This window comes from Xenopus laevis, chromosome 2L, assembly GCF_017654675.1.
Source record: "Xenopus laevis strain J_2021 chromosome 2L, Xenopus_laevis_v10.1, whole genome shotgun sequence".
NCBI lineage: Eukaryota > Metazoa > Chordata > Amphibia > Anura > Pipidae > Xenopus > Xenopus laevis.
In genome coordinates, this window is record NC_054373.1 from 16,358,696 (window position 1) to 16,380,577 (window position 21,882).

General features: G+C 41.4%; 1 protein-coding gene across 1 annotated transcript in view; it reads left to right on the forward strand.

Moving 5' to 3' along the window:
• The window catches only part of ltn1.L (listerin E3 ubiquitin protein ligase 1 L homeolog), a 61,194-nt gene extending 56,058 nt beyond the window's left edge, over positions 1-5,136 (forward strand). Inside the window, exon 30 of the mRNA XM_018245959.2 lies at positions 4,271-5,136. Within this exon, the coding sequence (XP_018101448.1) occupies positions 4,271-4,333 (63 nt within the window). The 3' untranslated portion in view covers positions 4,334-5,136. The remainder of the gene's footprint in view (positions 1-4,270) is intronic.
• Positions 5,137-21,882: the final 16,746 nt, after the last annotated feature.

The window sequence follows — 21,882 nt, forward strand, 5'->3', positions numbered from 1 at the left end:
GTTATCATTGTGCATCATTCCTAATGCTTAATACAGAATTACACAGACATGACTGCAGGAATAAAAACAAGACCCATAACCTATACAGAGGAATCCTCGAAATGTCTGACTAACCTAAGCACGAAGCAGCCGGGAATCTAAATGTATAATAGCAAAAACATGCATGCATTCTGCCTGACACTCATGTTCAGTCTTTTCTTCATCTCAAAATATTGACAAACAGCTGTTGTGCTTTTATTGAAAGAATTCATATCTCCCAACTATACTTGCAGAGGAAAACACCCCAAAAAGCAGTTGCTGGGTAACTTAGTCATAAACACACACACGGGTTGGACACCGTACAGTTTTCTATTCCTTTACCAGAAGGGTATGGGATCTATTATCCAAAAGCTGGTTATCCAGAAAGCTCTGAATTATGGAAAGGCTATCTCCCATAGAATCCATTTTATCCATTTTAAAAAATGATTTCCCTTTTCTCTGTAATAATAAAACAGTAGCTTGTACTTGATCCCAACTAAGATATAATTAATCCTTATTGGAAGCAAAACCAGCTTATTGGGTTTATTTAATGTTTACGTGATTTTCTAGTAGACTTAAGGTATGAAGATCCAAATCCCAGTTTATCCATAAAACTACAGATTCTCCAGAATTCTGGATTACAGGTCCCATACCTGTACTTGGTTTTGCCATAATAGGGATTTTTTTCCTTTTTATTACGCAGCCAGTTATGGTGGTCCTGGTCAAAATTTTCTTAAAGGAGAAGGTACTCCTATTCACTCAATTTATTAGGTGCTAAAGTCACTTAATTTTTACCCCAGGCCAATGTGCCTCTTCTCTACTTTACGTGCCTCCATACTGCACCAACCTAGGCAAGCGCATGCGTAATAATTGTTACAGCTTTAATATACTGCGCATGTATCCCACAAAGTGCCCCTGGAAAATAAAAGAAGATGGCGGCATGGCGCTCTGATGGGAAGGGCCCTGGGTCAGTGTGATTTGTAGAGAAGAGGATATCTGGGTAGAAGTTAGTGGAAGTTAAACTTGGCACCCCTAGTGGTTTTGAATTTCCTTCTCCTTTAAACTGTCATTTTGACTTTAATTTATGAATAGATGGCTAGGGTGGGGTATTTACAGTTTTTGGTCAGTGCCTTTGTCGAATTGTAATGTGATAGCAATTGCAAAGTTTATCCTAATTCTTGTATCCCTTAGCATCCGGTCAACTGTAGGAAGTATCTCGTTGCTCTGGGTTACTAGACCTGTTTATATGTTGCCCCTTAACGTCTCTTGTGAGATGTTCTGCACGGATTGTATGAAGTCCTGCCCCAGCCAGAGACATAATCTGAGCCCAGTGTACTATGTACTGTGCATATTTATGTCTTTCTCTAAAGAGCAAAAGATAAATGTGTAAGTGGAAAGAAAACATCTTGAGCATGCAGCCACTCCAAATGATCTCATATCACAGTTATTCCGCAAGGAGGACCAGAATTCCCTGCTGCATCCCTATCCTCCCTCTCTAGCAGCTTTCTTTTGCTCTTTAATTGTCTCAGGCCGATGAGGAAACCTTCAACTATAGACAAATTCTATCGCTCCGACGCTCTCATTTACCCCTTCCGCCCGAGTGTAGAGATGTCAGGGTAGTGTAGGGAATATTTTGCGTAGATTTCATGGTTCTTTTATGACTGGTTTGGCATGAATTTGCCTTTTAAAGGCAGTGTTTACTATTATTTAATGTTACTGCATTCAGCACTTTGGGTGATATATTCACAGTGTGTCTTACTGAAATATAGATTGTAGGCTTCACAGTATGACTGTCCCTTCAGCTTCAACACTAATATGATGTCTTATTGTTTCCAGCTTGTCCAACTCTACCTACAATTTCGTACTGTTTATTGCAGTTCTAAAGGGACCAGTTAACCACAGGTCTAGGACACAACTGATATTATGGCATACCGTTTCCAATAGTGAACACACACCTGTTCTTAGAGTATAGGGAAGTGGTCCTGACTTTTTTTTTTTTTTTTTTACCTCTGAGCTACTTTAAAATGTAAAAAGAGTTGGGGAGCAACACAAGAATAAAAAGCTTGTAATGAGCTATTTGGTGAATTGTCAGCCTACAGGAGGCTCTATTTGGCAGTGCACCTGGTTTTTATTCAACCAAAACTTGCCTCCAAACCAGGAATTCAAAAATAAGCTCCTGCTTTGTGACCACTGGGAGTAACATCCAATGAGTTGGTGAGAAACATGTTGCTCTCGAGCCACTGGTTGGGGATCACTGTTGTAGGGCATACATGAAAGGACACATAATGGGTTGGGTTGCTCAACATGGTTTTTAAAAAAAGCAAAAGGACCAGGTGCACTACCCTGGCCCCCCCTGCCTTTAGCTAGTGGTGTGAATCAAGCTGCATGGTGAAAGGGAAACACTAATTGAAATGCCAGACCAGGCTGGTAGACTTATAATAATTTATGGTGCTGGGGTTGGGCAAGGTGAGTCCTCGGGCCTTCATGAAGGCTCACCACATCAGTTGATTGCACCACCAAGTGTAAATCTTTCAGATAGTGTACCATTGGGCATAGGTACATCAGTACGAGTTTTTCAGCAATTGTTTTCTTAAAAATGGCCCCTGCTGCTCCCTGTCAGGCACCTATGATTGCACTATCCCATATGCCTAAATGCCACCATCATATGGGGATGTGGTCTCTTTTGTCACCTGCCTACAGCATGTAGCATAGACATGGACAGCACCACCATTATAACAGCCTGGGGAGCTGCTTTGGGTTCAGTCAACGGTGAATCAACTGTGTAGTCAAGTAGACTGGTGGCTTTTGGTAGCACCGGTTTGTGTGCCAGTATGTGTAGCGATGTTCATCTAGTCCGGCACCGTTTTTTCATTTGTGCCTCTTACCCCTGGCACAGCCAGTTCTCTACAGGGCAGGTACCATGCCAGAGAAACTACTGTATATACAACTCCATAAACTGCTGGAACACAAATATTTTTGACAAAATTGAATCCGGTCCAAAGAATTTTAATGAAAGGGAATAAAACGTTCGTGCCAGTCTTGTCTTTGATATATAAACCAAAACATTTGCTTTGTTATCGAGAAGTAATGAGAACTTTTTGATGGTTTTTTCGTACACTGTGTTGTTATACTCCTGCCTTCATATGTTGAAATGTGTCTGTCTTATTTTGAGCCATGTGTTTTAGAGGGAGAAGATGCAAGGGCAGTTAAAGTGGAACCAAAGTTCAACAAAGAATTAGTCTAAACTTGTTATACCTTATGTTTTGTGCTTCTGTACCAGCCCAAGGCAACCACAGCCCTTTAACAGTAAAGATCTGTGTCTCCAAAGATGCCCCAGTAGCTCCCCATCTTCTTTTCTGCTGATTCACTGCACATGCTCTATGGTGCTGTCACTTACTGAGCTTAGGGACAATATACAGTGTATGTACAATGTAAAACTCACAATATAAGGCATTCAGAATTGATTATCACATAGCCCTGCAACATCAACTTCTAGAGCAGGTATAATCTCACTCTCTGTAGCCCTGAGCACACTGGCACACAAAAGACAGTTTAATGAGATCAAAGATGGAGCCCTGCTGTAGACAAGTTTAAAGACCATAAATTAATGCTTTTCCTCAGACTACTGATCCTCAGGACTGGTAAAAAAAACAAAACAAAAAAAAAAACCCTTATATAAAATACAGCATTTCTAGCCATACTCTGATTCCATGGTCTGTTTTCCTTCTGTAAAAACATAATAATGAGAAGGAGGTTCCTTGCTATGGACTTCTCCAACGATGGAAATAATACTTTACAGAAATCTGGGTCCATAATAGACCACCGGCTGACAGACAGATGTAGGTTGTACTGCATTGTGTTTGAGAAACGAAGGCGCCAGCAACAACATCCTGGTGGAGAAAAGAGATATATATATGTATTTATTAATTTTTTTCTTAAAAATACATAGTTTATTTAGAAAACGTTTAAAACAGGCCAACGTTTCGGTCTCCTTCATTATAATGACCCTTGATAATATGGTTTCGGTCTTGATAATGGTCTTAGAAGGAGACCGAAACATTGGCCTGTTTTAAACGTACTTTTTGGTTTTAATTTTTTTAATTCTCTTTAGTGAGGGGGGGGGTCAATACAATGACTGACTGAACGTTTTCTGGGATATTGACCAAATTGTGTGTCCAGCATTGGGCATTTTTGCCAGTACTAATTTGTATTTCTTGTAATATATAAATGGTTTATCTTGCTTTTCTTACAGTACAAGTGGTTTACGTCAAGCAACAAGTCAACGTGCCCCCTCTGCAGAGAGACCTTTTTCTGAGACGTTCTGTGGAAATGTATGAGAAGCAGACCCCCCCCCCCCCCCCGTGGATTTGCTTTTGAGACCCACATGCTGCCATGTCGATGAGCCCCTACGGACTCCTTTCCTGTCAATCTCCCGTTTTCTTTCTATTGGATTCTCGGAGAACCCAGTCACTCTCGCCAAATGGGTAGGTTGCCATTAACGTCCTGTTGGATATGGCCATGTGCAATAGCCTTAGACTAAGCCACTCCTGCCTTCTGCAAGTGAAGCCAGCTGGAAAAACCTTTCTTTTAAACATTGTTGGACAAAGAACATTGGGCAGGTGGTAGAGCAGTTTTGCTATAGGTCCCCTAAGGCCAGGAGTACTCGTGTCGTGCCCTTCAGCTACAGTCGGTGATCCACGTGCAGAGCTACGGGACAGTTAGTGTGGCTGCAGACAAATGGCTACTAAATTTATCCATGCCCGTCATTGCTAACTGCTTTCATAGCTCATCTGGCCTCAGCCTAAGGCTAGTTCCCTTGAGACTAGCCACATCCTTCATCTCCAGCCGCTCTTTGACATAGGAGAGGTGTTTTCAGTTGTACCTTTCCATTGCTACATCCAGATTCACTTCATCTGCAGCAAGCCAGCTAAGAGAGAGAGTGATAAAAATGAGTAATAAAAGAATGTATCGTGTTAATCCAACAGTCATGAAATGAATCTGTAATATATTTTTTTATTCTTCGTTTTACCTAAGGAGTTTGCTTCTTTCCCACCCACGCCATGTTTGTTTGAGCCTATCCAGAAATTCCAGAATTAAAGTGATCAGTATTTAATGAAAGGAAACGCTCAATTCTTGTGTTTTGTACACAACTCGACATAATGGTGAGGCATTCTGCATTCTGCCACTAGGTGGCGCATTCAGTTGAACCATAGAACCTCTACATTACAGACCTTGGAATATGACATTGCTGCAAAAACTCCGAATTACATTGAAAGCCGCTTTGTAAGCATTCTTCTCATTACATTGTAGATAAACTGCAAAATCTTTAACTTATGTCTTCGATAAACTTCTTTAGGTCAGAATTTAAGGACTAGAGATGCCGACACCGGCATCTCCCCTGCCAAAATTTTGATTCAAATAGTTGTATTCAAGAATACATGTACATTTTTCATTATCTTCTTTTAATCGTAAAATTACATATAAAAGGATGATCATTTTTTATTGATCATTTAGATGATAACACCTGTTCCATATGAACTGTAGCTTTCAGATAAGAGGACTCACTTACCAACATATGTGCTAAATTGCCGTTGTGTAGTAAGTGCAGTCAGGGCCAAATAGGGTCGACGGGACACCAGGGAAAAACTCGGTGGGCACTGTCAGCCCAGACCCGCGGGTGCCCCTTGGGGGGTATGGGACCCGATGGGCCGTTCATCCATCAGTCCAAACCTAATTACAGTTGCCTATAGCCACCAATCAGCAATTCATTTTAAGTTTCAGTTTTACTGGAAGCTAGAATATGAAAGCAGAAATCTGATTGGTTGCCATCTGCCACTGCACTGGCAGTTTAGCTTCAACCTTTGTAAATCAGCCATAAGATCTGCTATCACTGTGGTGTGAATGGTCTCTTAAAATGATAGAATCTTGTTTTATAGCATGACAGCCTTCTGTCCATAAACATACAGTTATGGGATCCTTTATCTAGAAAGCTCTGAATTACAGAAAATCCATCTCCCATACACTCCATTTTATCCAAATAATTTAAATTGTTTAAATGATTTCCTTTTTCTCTGTAATAATAAAACCGGAGCTTGTACTGGATCCAAACTAAGATATAATTAATCCTTATTGGAAGTAAAACCAGCCTAGTGGGTTTATTTAATGTTTATATGATTTTCTAGTAGACTTAAATGGGAAGTAAAGTCTAAAATAGAATAAGGCTAGAAATGCTGTATTTTGTATACTAAACATAAACATGAACTTACTGCACCACAAGCCTAATCAAACAAATGATTTATGCTTTCAAATTTGGCCACAGGGGGTCACCATCTTGTAACTTTGTTATACATCTTTGCAAGACCAAGACTGTGCACATGCTCAGTGTGGTCTGGGCTGCTTAGGGATCGTCATAAATGATCAAAACAGCACAAGTCAAATAATATCTGCCAGATGCCGATACAACAAGACTGATTAATAATCAGAATATACAGACTGCACTGGGTCCTGTGTTGTCATGTAATCTAATGTGGATTTTATAGTTTTTGTATTGTTTAATACAAACTTTCTCCAACTCTGCAGAACCAGTGGCTGCAGCAAAATAATCCTCCAAATAGAATCCCAGTTTATCTGTTTGAATCTGACTCCATGATCCCTGCAGCTGGAGTTGGAAACAGTAAAGGCAAAAATAAAATCCAATACAAATCTCTACACAGTCGCGACTGCTCTACAGGGAAACAAACAAAGCTGCTTGAGTTCTGCATGGCTGGGAAGTAAGGCGGGGAATTTGAATGCATACAGTCAGGTTTTTTTATAAAAACGGTACACGTTTTTTAATTAAAGTATATTGGAGATAGGTTTCTTTTTCATTAAAGAAAGTAAAAATGGGATTTTGTTTTATTGCCTTTACATGACCTTTAAGGTATGAAGATTCAAACTATGTAAAGATCTGTTTTTCGGAGAACACCAGGTCCCAAGCATTCTGGATAATGTCCCATCCCTGTAACAATAAAATATGTATTTGTGCTGGGTCGATGCCTTGGAATTATGGATTTTGTTCAGGTCATTTAATAGGTTTGAAAACGTCCTACACGGGCTGACCTGGTGCATCAGAGAAAAGCCCCACTGTACCGTTGCACAAGTCCATATCTCGCTTGGTTTTACAGAAAAAATGTGCAATGATGTATTAAATTAAACTGTGCACATGGGACAAGCGGGTGAGATTACAAACACCTGCTCAAATCATTGCTCCTTGCTCCCTCCCCGCTCACTTTATGGCTCTGGCCCAGATGCAAGAATGTAGCAGCAGGAGTGCTCAGATCTCCAGTCAACTTATTATGCACCTTGTTAAAGTGATACAGACACGTTCCTATTCATGGATTCATGTCGGGATCAGGGTTTATTTACAGAGCTTGCTGCACAGGCCCATTACGGAATACAACCCCCCCCCCCACGCACACACCCAAAAAAAATTGGGAAATAAATACAAATATTTCCCCACACCAAACATTTTAGCTTTGAATTGAGACTTTGTGTTTCTTTTACAAAACTCCCCATTGATACTGTTTGACACTAAGGGGCAGATTTAGTCAAGGGTGAAGTGGAAAACGATGGAGACAATTCACTAGCGTTAACGCCTGCAGGGACTTTGCCGATTTACTGACTGGCGCAGTCACCAATTCGCTAGTGAAAGAGACACTATCGGTCATTCGCACTCTATCGACAGGCGTCAATTCGCTCTGACAAATGGAAGTTACACAGTAAATTCACGAAAATGCGGATTTTGCTGAACGTTACCTCTTTCGCCAGACTTGCCTTCGCCAGCTCAAACCAGACCAAGTGCACTGAAGTGCATAGGACTTCCTCAATCTTCTGTTACTTACATCATATTTTTTAGTCGAAAAAGTCCAAAAAACGCTGGCGTCTTTTGGTTTTTTCAGAGTGATCGCCTGCAAAAGTCCTTAAAAATGTTTTTGGGTAACTGGTTCCCCCCTACATTTTCTAACATATGGAACATTAACTATAAACTGGGCTCATGTGTAGGACAATATAACAACTCTATTGTCTTTATTAAGGTTCCCTGGACTTGATTAATGTAATGTATTTGCTGCAACATATACGTCCATTCAACTTTAAATTTCCAGCCGTATGCAAATTGACCTGAGCTCAAGACCTCTAGCGAATTTGCACAAGTCAGAAATGAATGCTAGCACGACTTAGTGAAAAGTCGCCAGCGTCCACCGCCCAGGACGAAACCCGTCATTTCAGTAAATTTGCGTTCATTTAGCGAATTTTCGCTGGCGAAGTGTGGCGATGGTTGTGAAGTGGTCTCTGGCGTAAAATGGCATAAATCTTTCCATAGGGGGTCAGTTGGTAACACAAGGGAATTGTGCAAATAGCATATCAGAATTTTTAAGGGGCAAGTTTGCTGCATAGTTTGCGCCACTGCTCCCATTACGCCTTCTGTGGAAGTGTCTATTGACACTGTTGAACCCTGAAGCTGCCACCACCTCCTCAAACAGGGGCATGACAGATGCAGTGGCTCCAAGCAAACCGATGTGGACTTGCAAAAAGTGGCTTTGGATTCAAGTACCTTTTACGAATCGCACATATTTGTTCAACCACTGCATCCATCTTCATGTGAACGGAACTATTATTGTGCTTCGTAAACGAGTCCTAGAGGCAGTTGTTTTGAGCTGTTTTGAAACTCCCATGAGTTCGAAATTGGACCAATTGGACGAATTGAATAGACCCGAAAACTCTAATCGAAATTCGATTACAATTAGAAAAACTCTATTCGGATTAAAAAACTTGATTCGTGTTTCCCCCGAAAAAAACATGAAAGTTAGGAAGGCTGCAAATATCACCAAAATGATCCCTTGACCTCTCCCATTGACTTATATGGCAATTCCCAGGTTTAAGGTGGCGAATAGTCGAATTTGAGTTCTTAAAGGGCCAGAGTATGATAAATCTCAAAACTAGAATTAAAACTCTAATCGAGATTGGATAATTCACAATTCGAATGTGAGAGTATGGACCAAAAAAAATTCCAAAATCAAATTTTTACTTTGACCCTTAATAAATCTGCCCCCTAGTGTGTCCTACAAATTTCATGGACGAAAAGTCTGGCCTTGTAACATTTGTTACCCTTTAATGCAACATTTTACTCACCAACCCCTTGAATGTTGATCTCAGTGGCCTCGAAGCAGCTGCTTATTTTTGAATTGGCTTGGAAGCAAGTTTTGGTTGTATAAAAATAGACTAGAGTCAACTAGAGTATCCTTTAGTCTGCCGGTGCACATAAAAGCTAACAAATAGCCAATGGCATTCCTTATTTGGCACCCCGTGGAACTATTTTTTATGTTTATGTTGTTCCCCAACTTATTTTACAGTTGAATGTGGCTCATGGGTATAATAGGTTGGAGACCCCTGATATACACAATATGGCCAAAAGTATGTGGACACCTGCCTGTCCAACATCTCATTCCCAAACCAAGCAGATAAATATGAAGTTGGAGACCCTTCTAGGAAGGTTTTTCTCTAGATGTTAGAATGTTGTTGGTGTGATTCTTTTCTTTCATAATAGGTTGGGCAATTACGCCTGGCTTGCTGACTTTTAGATTCATTCCACAGGTCTTGAGTTGAGGTCAAAGCTCTGTGCAGGGCATTAAGGTTCTACTTCTATCTCAGCAAACCCGTTCTGTACAGACTTCACTTTGTTTGTGTCTACATACTGCAGGTCTGGTTCTGTTTGGCTAGATATCCTATTGCTTTATTCCAGTGTATAAGCATCAGGGCCCAGTGGTCCCCAACCAGAACATGTTGCTGATCAACCCCATGGATGTTGCTCCCAGTCTCCTCAAGGCCGGTGCTTATTTTTGAATTTCTGGCTTAGAGGCAAGCTTTGGTTGCTTAAAAAAGAATTTTCAGCCAACCAGAGCCTCCTCGAGGCTTCCAATTCATATAGGTACTACCAAACAGCCAATCACAGCCCTCAATTTGTACCACCAGGAACATTTTCATACTTATGTTGACCCCAACTCTTTTTTACATTTTAGGGTGGTGGCAGACATGCAGATTCGGGAAGATTAGTCGCCCAGCGGCAAATCTACCACAAGCGATTAATCTCTCCGGAATGCTTTCCCGCCGGCAAGAATGTGAAGTTTCCTCGTGAGTCATCTTCGGACGACTTCGGGAAAACAAAGCGTTCCAAATGCCAATCCGCCTACAATTCACATTCTTGCCGACGGGGTGGCTTTTCGAGGAGATTAGTTGCCCACAGTAGAGGACATTTGTCACTGGCCGACTCATTTCCCCATCTGCCACCACCCTAAATGTGGCTCATGGGTAAACAATGTTGGGGACTCCTGCACTAGGCCAATGGCAATGTGGGAGAGAAAGATGGGTTGGCTGAAATTTGGGGCATTTATTTCCTCTTTAATTAGCAAAGTAAAAAGAAACCATAGCTCAATGCTAATTCACACTGTGTTATTTAGTCTTTAGCGTAAAAAACAAATTGTGCTGTAAAAATGGAAACAATGTGATAATAGGAATTTCTCTCCCAAGCAGAATATTGTTCTTTCTGGCACCGGGAGAGCAAAATCTAGAACATTTGATTTAGAAAATGAGCCGAGTTTTTGTCCTTAATGCCCCTACTTAATCTCCCTCAATAACCGTTTCAAGATCCATGTTTTATAGGCCGTCCCGGGGAACACACAGCAATCGCCTCATGACAGGCCGAGCGTTAAAATGTCAATACTAACTTTCCAATCGCTCTCAGAAAATGAAAATGGAATCTGATTTGGCAAAAATAGCCCCGTCCTCCACCAAGCAAAACATTTGCTTTCTATCGGAGCTGTGCTAAAGCAATTAAAATAAATGTTGCAAAACACTGGAGCAGGAGATTTATACGTAAAAAAATGAATCATAATTAGTTCGGCTTTAAGATGTCGGGGAATGGCCAAAACTAACACTCCGTCCAGCTGAAGGTGAGGTCATTCCTTGTGAGCGGCTCGTAGGCCCGACCACCTGTAGAGATAAATGCAGCCTGTGCGAATTCATTTTCCAGCCGCAGATCGGGCGAAACGCTTTCCTTGATGTGAATGTTCCACTTTGATTTCCATTCATTCAGATAGAAGAATATTCCCAATCCTATTGTGAGGTTATTTTTAGCCCCTCAGATGGATACCATGTGCTAACACTAATCTTCCGAGTTAATTGCACAGGAAAATCCCATGTCTTTTATGGTGTGTTTCCTACGTCTGGATCCAGAAACTATTCTGAAAAGCATTTCAAGCAAAGCTAAAAAGTACGATATTTACGCTAGTATTTATATACATTTTCATTGGGTTTAAAAAGGGGCTGGATTATAACGGTCATATACAGAAAAAAAAGTGCATTATCTAAGAATTAGAGGAGACTTGGGTTTGAGGCAGCAGCATTACCCCGGGATGTGGTGTTTCGGAGGTGGATTCTCTTGTAGCTTATAAAAAAGGCCACAGGTAGACAACACTGTGGCAATGGTGAGTAGTGCTGCCTTCATAAAAGTGCTACCTCCAATGCCCCGAGGATAGATGAGTAGTCCCACAACAGAAACACCACCCATCACTACCCTGTGATAGGCTCAGGGTCCAATCCCAGACAAAAAAAAGACACAGTTATTCAGGCCCCACCGGGACAGGGTTCCTGCAAGTGAAGTGGGCAAAAAAAAAAAACCTGGAGGTGAACTGTAGAGGACAATATGATGAATGTTGGAAGATCCGGGTTGATATTAAGGCCACAGATAAAGTGGGATAAAGGACATTTTTGATGTGCCCTATGCTCCATGTGGAAGATAAGTGGGTTTTCAGTCAGTGCCCCACTGGACCCCTTCATCTGTAGTTATGCACCTCCCTTCAGGAGTTTGATGAGTTGTAAGACTTATTTTAGGTCCAATATTCCGTCCAGGCTCCCCTTAGCTGATTCTTTGTACTTTTTTTGGCAGTAATACATAAATCCAGTTTCTCTCCAGGTAGAAGAGTGTGAAAACTGCAACCATCTTTCTCATCTGGGCCCTCCCAAAGTACTGTAGTAAAATTACAAAGTCATTATAACATAATTTAGTACATACAAAATACAGTGTCCAGAAAAAGGGGTATTCTGGGTATGTACTAAATTATATATTTTAATGACTTTGTAATTATACATTGTTGTACTTATATGCTTTATTATAACATTTATTTGCATACCTTAAGTGTGCAGAGTAACTTTTAGAACCCACTGGGTTTTATCCCAGGGTCCAACCAGCCCAGTCCAACCCTGAATGCACTTCTTGAGTAGAACAGCAACTTGAGGATTAGTGATACAGCAAAAGTCACACAGTAAGCAGTGGCTCAATCACCCACACATTTAGAAGCATATCATTTATGAAGGATTAGTCTTTCCATTTGGGCACACCTCCATCTATTGAGAACTAACACTGCCCTCCCCTGTGGAGGCCAATATTGCTCTAAACTGGATTGTCTAAAGGCCCCCATACACGGGCCGATAAAACTGTGTGTGGGGCCCTCTGACGGGCTTCCTGGATAGATATCTGGCTGAAAGTCGGCCAGACTTCGATCGGGCAGGATTAAAAATCCCATCAGATAGTGCCCGCATCTGTTTGTTGATGCGGTCCCGCGATCCAACACCCCGTATTGGCAGCATTATAATCCCTAGGGCCCACGATTGAGTCATTCCGATATCGCCCATTTCAAAGGGGCGAGCGGATCTCCCACAACAGAAACTGTTATCTGCTATCTTTGTCTCATTCTTAAGGTCCTTGTTCTCGATCTTCTCTAAGGATGATGGTCTCCTTAGGGTCCAACGATTGATTCCTTACACTACAGGCTTCCAGCACATCCACCTCTGGTATTAGGTGGACACCAAAGAGCAAGAGGCTAGAGCCATGCACTCCCTCCAATTAAATAACCTATGGACAGAAACTAATTACAAGATCTTCTTGCCATTTGCGGGAACCTCCCAATCATAAGGTCATAGAAAACAGAACCAGGACTTACTCAGCAGTAGGGGAAAATACTACACAGTGTCCTTCACACAGCCATGCAGTTGTAGCACCAAGAACTGTATCCATGGAAAAACCCAGACGTATTTGTTCAAATCTTTGGCATGTCATGCAACATTGTATATTATTCTCCCGTGTTTATCTCGATATACTTAACCTGTGAAACAAAATGTATTATCTTTATAAAAACCCCAAAAAAGATGAAACATAAAAGAAAAGCCCAGAAACAGAGCTGTTGGTAAGAGTTGCCATCACAGGAGCCCCTTGTAGACTAAGAAAATTGATTATGTTCTGGAGCTTCATCCTACCCACATCTGCTGCTCCCAGCTCACTTTATGGGATATGCTTTGCTTAGTATCCCCATGTTATCCTTTGAGGCAGCTTCAGGCTACTATGAGATGCATCTGCTTTACCACAGTTCATTTGCATTAATCCCATTTGTTATACAGACAGTAATTTGGCAGTTATTTGGGGATCAATATCACCATTAAATAAACAGGGATCTGGAAACAATTTCAGAAGAACGATCTGGGGCCCATAAAGGGTTAAAACAATGCTGAAAGAAGGACAAGATCCTGCACAGTTACAGCCTGTACTAGAAATGGTAAAGGCATTGAAACTTTTGACAAATTATTTGTGTATTATTCGATTTGTATTACAAAACAACACTTCTTTGCCATGGTGATTTGTTTTAAGCAAATAGCAGCTATTACCACTCCTAATAAACTACAAGTGTCTTAGTCTGAAACAGCAGTTCACGTAAGGACACTCTGGGGTTCATTTAATACTGATTTGCATCCAATAACCTCACTCAAAGCCCAGCTGATAGCATTTCTGTTCTGTGCAACCCACTTCACCTTTAGTATTAGTTCTGAGCTTAGTTCTAAGTTAGTTTATACTACTATACCCACCATTATTAACATACATATAGATTTAAAGCAATGACTCTTGTCCAAGCACAGTGAGAGCTTCTGGAAAGGGAGTGTGACTGTGGGATAGCAGGTATAGTAGGGAGAGATGGTGCCTATAGTAACAGTGGATAATAGTCTCTGGGAAGGGAGTGTGACTGTGGGATAGCAGGTATAGTAGGGAGAGATGGTGCCTATAGTAACAGTGGATAATAGTCTCTGGGAAGGGAGTGTGACTGTGGGATAGCATGTATAGTAGGGAGAGATGGTGCCTATAGTAACAGTGGATATAGTCTCTGGGAAGGGAGTGTGACTGTGGGATAGCAGGTATAGTAGGGAGAGATGGGTGCCTATAGTAACAGTGGATAATAGTCTCTGGGAAGGGAGTGTGACTGTGGGATAGCAGGTATAGTAGGGAGAGATGGTGCCTATAGTAACAGTGGATAATAGTCTCTGGGAAGGGAGTGTGACTGTGGGATAGCAGGTATAGTAGGGAGAGATGGTGTCTATAGTAACAGTGGATAATAGTCTCTGGGAAGGGAGTGTGACTGTGGGATAGCAGGTATAGTAGGGAGAGATGGTGCCTATAGTAACAGTGGATAATAGTCTCTGGGAAGGGAGTGTGACTGTGGATAGCAGGTATAGTAGGGAGAGATGGTGCCTATAGTAACAGTGGATAATAGTCTCTGGGAAGGGAGTGTGACTGTGGGATAGCAGGTATAGTAGGGAGAGATGGTGCCTATAGTAACAGTGGATAATAGTCTCTGGGAAGGGAGTGTGACTGTGGGATAGCAGGTATAGTAGGGAGAGATGGTGCCTATAGTAACAGTGGATAATAGTCTCTGGGAAGGGAGTGTGACTGTGGGATAGCAGGTATAGTAGGGAGAGATGGTGTCCTATAGTAACAGTGGATAATAGTCTCTGGGAAGGGAGTGTGACTGTGGGATAGCAGGTATAGTAGGGAGAGATGGTGCCTATAGTAACAGTGGATAATAGTCTCTGGGAAGGGAGTGTGACTGTGGGATAGCAGGTATAGTAGGGAGAGATGGTGCCTATAGTAACAGTGGATAATAGTCTCTGGGAAGGGAGTGTGACTGTGGGATAGCATGTATAGTAGGGAGAGATGGTGCCTATAGTAACAGTGGATAATAGTCTCTGGAAGGGAGTGTGACTGTGGGATAGCAGGTATAGTAGGGAGAGATGGTGCCTATAGTAAACAGTGGATAATAGTCTCTGGGAAGGGAGTGTGACTGTGGGATAGCAGGTATAGTAGGGAGAGATGGTGCCTATAGTAACAGTGGATAATAGTCTCTGGGAAGGGAGTGTGACTGTGGGATAGCAGGTATAGTAGGGAGAGATGGTGTCTATAGTAACAGTGGATAATAGTCTCTGGGAAGGGAGTGTGACTGTGGGATAGCAGGTATAGTAGGGAGAGATGGTGCCTATAGTAAACAGTGGATAATAGTCTCTGGGAAGGGAGTGTGACTGTGGGATAGCAGGTATAGTAGGGAGAGATGGTGCCTATAGTAACAGTGGATAATAGTCTCTGGGAAGGGAGTGTGACTGTGGGATAGCATGTATAGTAGGGAGAGATGGTGCCTATAGTAACAGTGGATAATAGTCTCTGGGAAGGGAGTGTGACTGTGGGATAGCAGGTATAGTAGGGAGAGATGGTGCCTATAGTAACAGTGGATAATAGTCTCTGGGAAGGGAGTGTGACTGTGGGATAGCAGGTATAGTAGGGAGAGATGGTGCCTATAGTAACAGTGGATAATAGTCTCTGGGAAGGGAGTGTGACTGTGGGATAGCATGTATAGTAGGGAGAGATGGTGCCTATAGTAACAGTGGATAATAGTCTCTGGGAAGGGAGTGTGACTGTGGGATAGCAGGTATAGTAGGGAGAGATGGTGCCTATAGTAACAGTGGATAATAGTCTCTGGGAAGGGAGTGTGACTGTGGGATAGCAGGTATAGTAGGGAGAGATGGTGCCTATAGTAACAGTGGATAATAGTCTCTGGGAAGGGAGTGTGACTGTGGGATAGCAGGTATAGTAGGGAGAGATGGTGCCTATAGTAACAGTGGATAATAGTCTCTGGGAAGGGAGTGTGACTGTGGGATAGCAGGTATAGTAGGGAGAGATGGTGTCTATAGTAACAGTGGATAATAGTCTCTGGGAAGGGAGTGTGACTGTGGGATAGCAGGTATAGTAGGGAGAGATGGTGCCTATAGTAACAGGGGGATAATAGCCTAAGGTCAACACTATAGTAGTATGTAGTATGTAGTATCTGAGTGGTAGGCCAGATTCTCTGGAGCTTACTTGGTGAGATAGAGGAATATTTTATTTATATACAAATAGAAAGTTATGCAGTACTTTACAATGATTGTATAACAAACAAGAGCTGACAATGAGTGTTACATTATAAACATATTTGCTTTTTGTTAAACCTATCCATGTGCCAGCTTTTTTTTTTTTTACCTTTTCTTATTAAGCTAAAGCCTATGGCAGACATTAAATTCATGGCCTCCTCGCACCCAACTACACTAGCTTCTGCTCTTTGCTAGGGATGTCGCGGACTGTTCTGCGGCGAACTTGTTCGCGCGAACATCGGCTGTTCGCGTCCGCCGCAAGTTCGCGAACGTCGCGCGACGTTTGCCAATAGGCGTTCGCGTCAAAATCGTTCGACCATTCGACCATTCGGTCGCTAAAATCGAACGATTTTCGTTCGATTCGAACGAAAATCGTTCGATCGAACGATTAAAATCCTTCGATCGTTCGAATCGAACGATTTTCGGATGTTCGAAGTTCGCGAACTGTTCGCGAACTGTTCGCATTTTTTGCCGGTGTTCGCGAACGGCGTTCGCGAACACATTATCGGCGGTTCGCTACATCCCTACTCTTTGCACCAAATGTGTAATTTGTTTTGTGTTTTTTAACCACATTTGTTTTTTTCCAAGCACCCAACTACCCCTCCATGAAAATATTAATTCTGTATAATAATGCTTGTATCACCTTAGACTTTTGCCCTAAAATCTCCCTGTTTTCCTGATGAAATACAATTGAAATCACATCTCTTTTAATATGTAACATCTTCATGAACTGTTTTTGTTCCTTAAGCCAATAAAACCACTTGGGAAATGTTCTTTGGAAAGTACACATTACACTAAATGTGCGAAAAAAAAGTTTCCACTTTCATTTTAATGGAATATTAACAGCATTTTTTTCCCCCAACTTCATCCAACAACCCAGATCTGTGGTCTCGTTTGCTAAATCTGGCTAGTATTGTTAGGCGTGTCACAATCAAAATGATATTTATGTGCTCAGACAAGCTAGCAAAGTCCATCATCAACTCCACCGTGTTTCTTATAAAGTTTCATGATATCTAAAGTTTGATTGGAACGTTCTTCCTAAGAGCTAACATAAGAACAGCTCTATGGAAATGAGAAAGGCTTCCTTGCTGTAAACAGTGGTGTAACTACGGAGGAAGCAGAACCCGTGCCGGATCTACTTCCTCTTTAGGGAACCAGTGGTTGACCTGTGACATGTGAAATCATGGGACACCCACAATTTTTTTACATTATGGGTGATCCTTGTTTTTTTTCCTGTGTCATGGGTGACTTGTGATCTTTGCCGGGGTTGGGTTCAAGGGAAACAATTTTGCAGGAGGGCCCAGGGCCCTAAAGTTCTGCTACCAACTGTATATAAAGTTGATCAAATCCCTTTGGAGGATACTGGCTAAAAACGTTTTAATATCATATCAAATATCCATTGTTCTGGTAGGTCATAGGTTTTCATGAACATTAAGGGGCCAATTCACTAACTTCGAGTGAAGGATTCGAAGTAAAAAAACTTCGAATTTCGAAGTGTTTTTTGGGCTACTTCGACCATTGAATGGGCTACTTCAACCTTCGACTACGACTTCGAATCGAAGGATTCGAACTAACAATCGTTCGACTATTCGACCATTCGATAGTCGAAGTACTGTCTCTTTAAGAAAAAACTTCGACCCCCTAGTTCGCCATCTAAAAGCTACCGAACTCAATGTTAGCCTATGGGGAAGGTCCCCATAGGCTTTCCTACGTTTTTTTGATCAAAGGATATTCCTTCGATCGTTGGATTTAAATCCTTCGAATTGTTCGATTAGAAGGATTTAATCGTTCGATCAAAGGATTATTCCTTCGATCGGACGATCGCAGTTTTTGCGCAAAATCCTTCGACTTCGATATTCGAAGTCGAAGGATTTTAATTCCCAGTCGAATATCGAGGGTTAATTAACCCTCGATATTCGACCCTTGGTGAATCGGCCCCTTAAAATACATTTTTTATAAATACAGCTTGCACTGTAGTCTTAAATATCAGGTTTTTCATACAGGGAAAATACTTAATATTTAACAAATTGCATCTATAACTCATCAAAAGTCAAGAGGAGGCCCATGAGCCTTTAGTTAGGGGGCCGGAATCAACCATGTACGTTGGAGCAGGCACTTAATGAGCAATCCATCAGAGGCAGAGAGGTAAAATAAATGTGGATTTATTTGGTACCAGCAAGCAGAGGAAGCCTTATGCGTTTCACGTTAATGAACACTTGGGGCAGATTTGTTAAGGTTCGAGTTGTTTTTTCCATAAAAATTTGAGTATTCAGTTTGTACCTTTTTGGGTGAAAAGAAAATGTAACCGATCAAGTTTTTGTAATAAAAACTTGAATATTCAAGATTTATTATTCCTCGACCCTGGAAATAGCATCAATCCGAAAAAAACCTGTGGAGGTTCTGTAGAAGTCAATGGCAGACAGAGGTCCCTTGAACCATTTGAAGAAGTTAACAGCCTGCTTGATATTCGAGTTTTTTTCGGAGGGTTTTGACCAAAAACTTGGATCGTTTTTTTCCGCCAAAACGTGATCAATTGAAGTTCTTGGGTTGCGGGACTCAAACTCAAGGTCATTCTAGTTCTTTTGAGGCAAAAAAACCTCTAATGTTCAACCTTTGATAAATCAGCCTCTAAATCATAGGCTTAGAGCGGCATAGGGAAAATACTTGTATTGTAAAGATGTACATGGTTATTAGCATGGAGGGTTGGATGTAGATAACAAGATGATAAAGTGCCTGGATCTGGCAAAATTACTGGTGGTGAAAAAACACAGTGGCTCTCTTGATAAATGTTCATATTTTCATAGTTTCATAGTGGTGTGAAATGCACAAACCTTCATCAACACAAAGTTAATAAGCCAAAATTTGTTGCACTTTTACTGTGATAAATTGTCAATGAGGCAAATTATCATTTTTTAGTGAGGATTTGTCAAAGTTTCATCAGATTTTCAAACCAAGGCCAGAACTAGTGGGAGGCAGAACAGGCAGCTGCCTTGGGGTGTGTTATGTTTTGGGTAGCCGAGGATGAGTAGAGTATAACAGAGCTTTATTAGCAGCGGCTCATGCAGCCATTACACAACAGTCACTTTCACTTTTTAAGCTGTCCAGGAAGTATGAACAGTATAAATCTGAGCACAGTGACATCTACAGGCCAATTAATACATCTACAGGGTGCAATTAAAAAAATGACTGCATAGGCGCTCCGCTCCCATCCGCCTTGGATTACTATACGTTCTGGAGGCGGCAGTTGGAGAGGTTTGCCGCTGGCAGGGAGGGTTTTGCCATCATCACCATGGACGGGCAGGAGAGATGAATGACTGAACTGAATAGATTGAATGTTGAAAATACATCTGTTGACTTTAATAGAAGCTTGCCAGGTTTAAGTTGCCAAATATTTAGCATTCAAATTTTGAGATTGTTTCAATTGATAGAACTTAAAAAACTGACTTTAAAGGGGAAGGAAACCTAGTTGGTGCAAAAACCCTCCCCCCCTCCCGTGTGTTGCCCACCCTCCCTCCTCCCCCTGGCCTACCCGTCCCGCTGGGCAAATGCCCCTAACTTGTTACTAACCCTTCGGCGCAGGTCCAGTCCAGGGAGTTCACAGATGACATCTTCTTCCACGCGATCTTCTTCCTGCTTTGAATGGCGCAATGTACTTTTGGCGCATGCGCAGTAGATCGTACCGGCGAAATGATCCCACTGCGCATGCGCCGTTCAAAGCAGGAAGAAGATCGCGTGGAAGAAGATGTCGTCTGTGAACTCCCTGGACTGGACCTGCGCAGAAGGGTAAGTAACAAGTTAGGGGCACTTGCCCAGCGGGACGGGTAGGCCAGGGGGGAGGAGGGAGGGTGGGCAACACACGGGAGGGGGGGAGGGTTTTTGCACCAACTAGGTTTCCTTCCCCTTTAAACTGAAAATCTTTCAATTTGTGTTTTTGCCATCATCACCATGGACGGGTAAGAGAGTTAAATGACTGAATTGAATAGACTGAATGTTGAAAATACATCTCCTGCTGACTTTACTAGAAGCTTGCCAGGTTTTAGCTGCCAAATTTTTAGCATTAGAATTTTGAGATTGTTTTGATTGATAGAATTTAAAAAATCGACTTTAAACTGAGAATATTTCAGTTTGTGTTTTTGTCATCATCGCCATGGACGGGCAGAAGAGTTGAATGACTGAATTGAATAGATTGTTGAAAATACATCTCCTGTTGACTTTAAAGGGATACTGTCACGGGAAAACATGTTTTTTTCAAAACGCATCAGTTAATAGTGCTGCTCCAGCAGAATTCTGCACTGAAATCCATTTCTCAAAAGAGCAAACAGATTTTTTTATATTCAATTTTGAAATCTGACATGGGGCTAGACATTTTGTCAATTTCCCAGCTGCCCCTGGTCATGTGACTTGTGCCTGCACTTTAGGAGAGAAATGCTTTCTGGCAGGCTGCTGTTTTCCTTCTCAATGTAACTGAATGTGTCTCAGTGGGACACGGGTTTTTACTATTGAGTGTTGTTCTTAGATCTACCAGGCAGCTGTTATCTTGTGTTAGGGAGCTGTTATCTGGTTACCTTCCCACTGTTCTTTTGTTTGGCTGCTGGGGGGGAAAAAGGAGGGGGTGATATCACTCCAACTTGCAGTACAGCAGTAAAGAGTGATTGGAGTTTATCAGAGCACAAATCACATGACTAGGGGCAGCTGGGAAATTGACAATATGTCTAGCCCCATGTCAGATTTCAAAATTGAATATAAAACAATCTGTTTGCTCTTTTGAGAAATGGATTTTAGTGCAGAATTCTGCTGGAGCAGCACTATTAACTGATTCATTTTGAAAAAATGTTTTTTTCCCATGACAGTATCCCTTTAAGAGAAGCTTGCCAGGTTTTAGCTACCACATTTTTAGCATTTCGATTGATAGAACTTATAAAAAATGGACTTAAAACTGAAAGTGTTTAAATATGTTTTTACCGAGATTTTCTTGAATCACAGCAAAAACTCAACTTCGAATTTTAATAAAGTTGCCCTTCAGAGTTCATAAATGTTTCTATGGCAGTTTTCCTACAAGTGCAATGACCTCTTCCATCTGTTTCCAGGGCACCTTTTGTGTTTGTAAAGATGTTCAAATCCTGTTCTGAGCTTTTGGACTTTTTTTAGTTCTGCCAAAATATCTTTATAATGATAAAATTGGGTCATGTCTGGAAGACTCTTCTTGATTTATTATTCCAAATGGCGTTCTATAGCTCCATTAATAGGAAATGTGAACCGGTCTTAACCGGAGATGAGATTTCCCTTTGTTATTCTGGCTCACGTTACTGTCCAAGCAATTCTTCTCACACTCAATTTTGGAGGAAGTTCATTAAGGTTTTCTTCTGCCTTATATACTTAGAAAAACCTGCAAAACTTTCCATTATGTAGATACGAATTAATTACGTTTAAAGGGGTTGTTCACCTTTGAGTAACTTTTCAGTATGATGTAGAAAATTATATTCTGAGACAGTTCGAAATTGGTTTAATTTTTTATTATTTGTGTTTTTTGTTATGTATCTTTTTATTCAG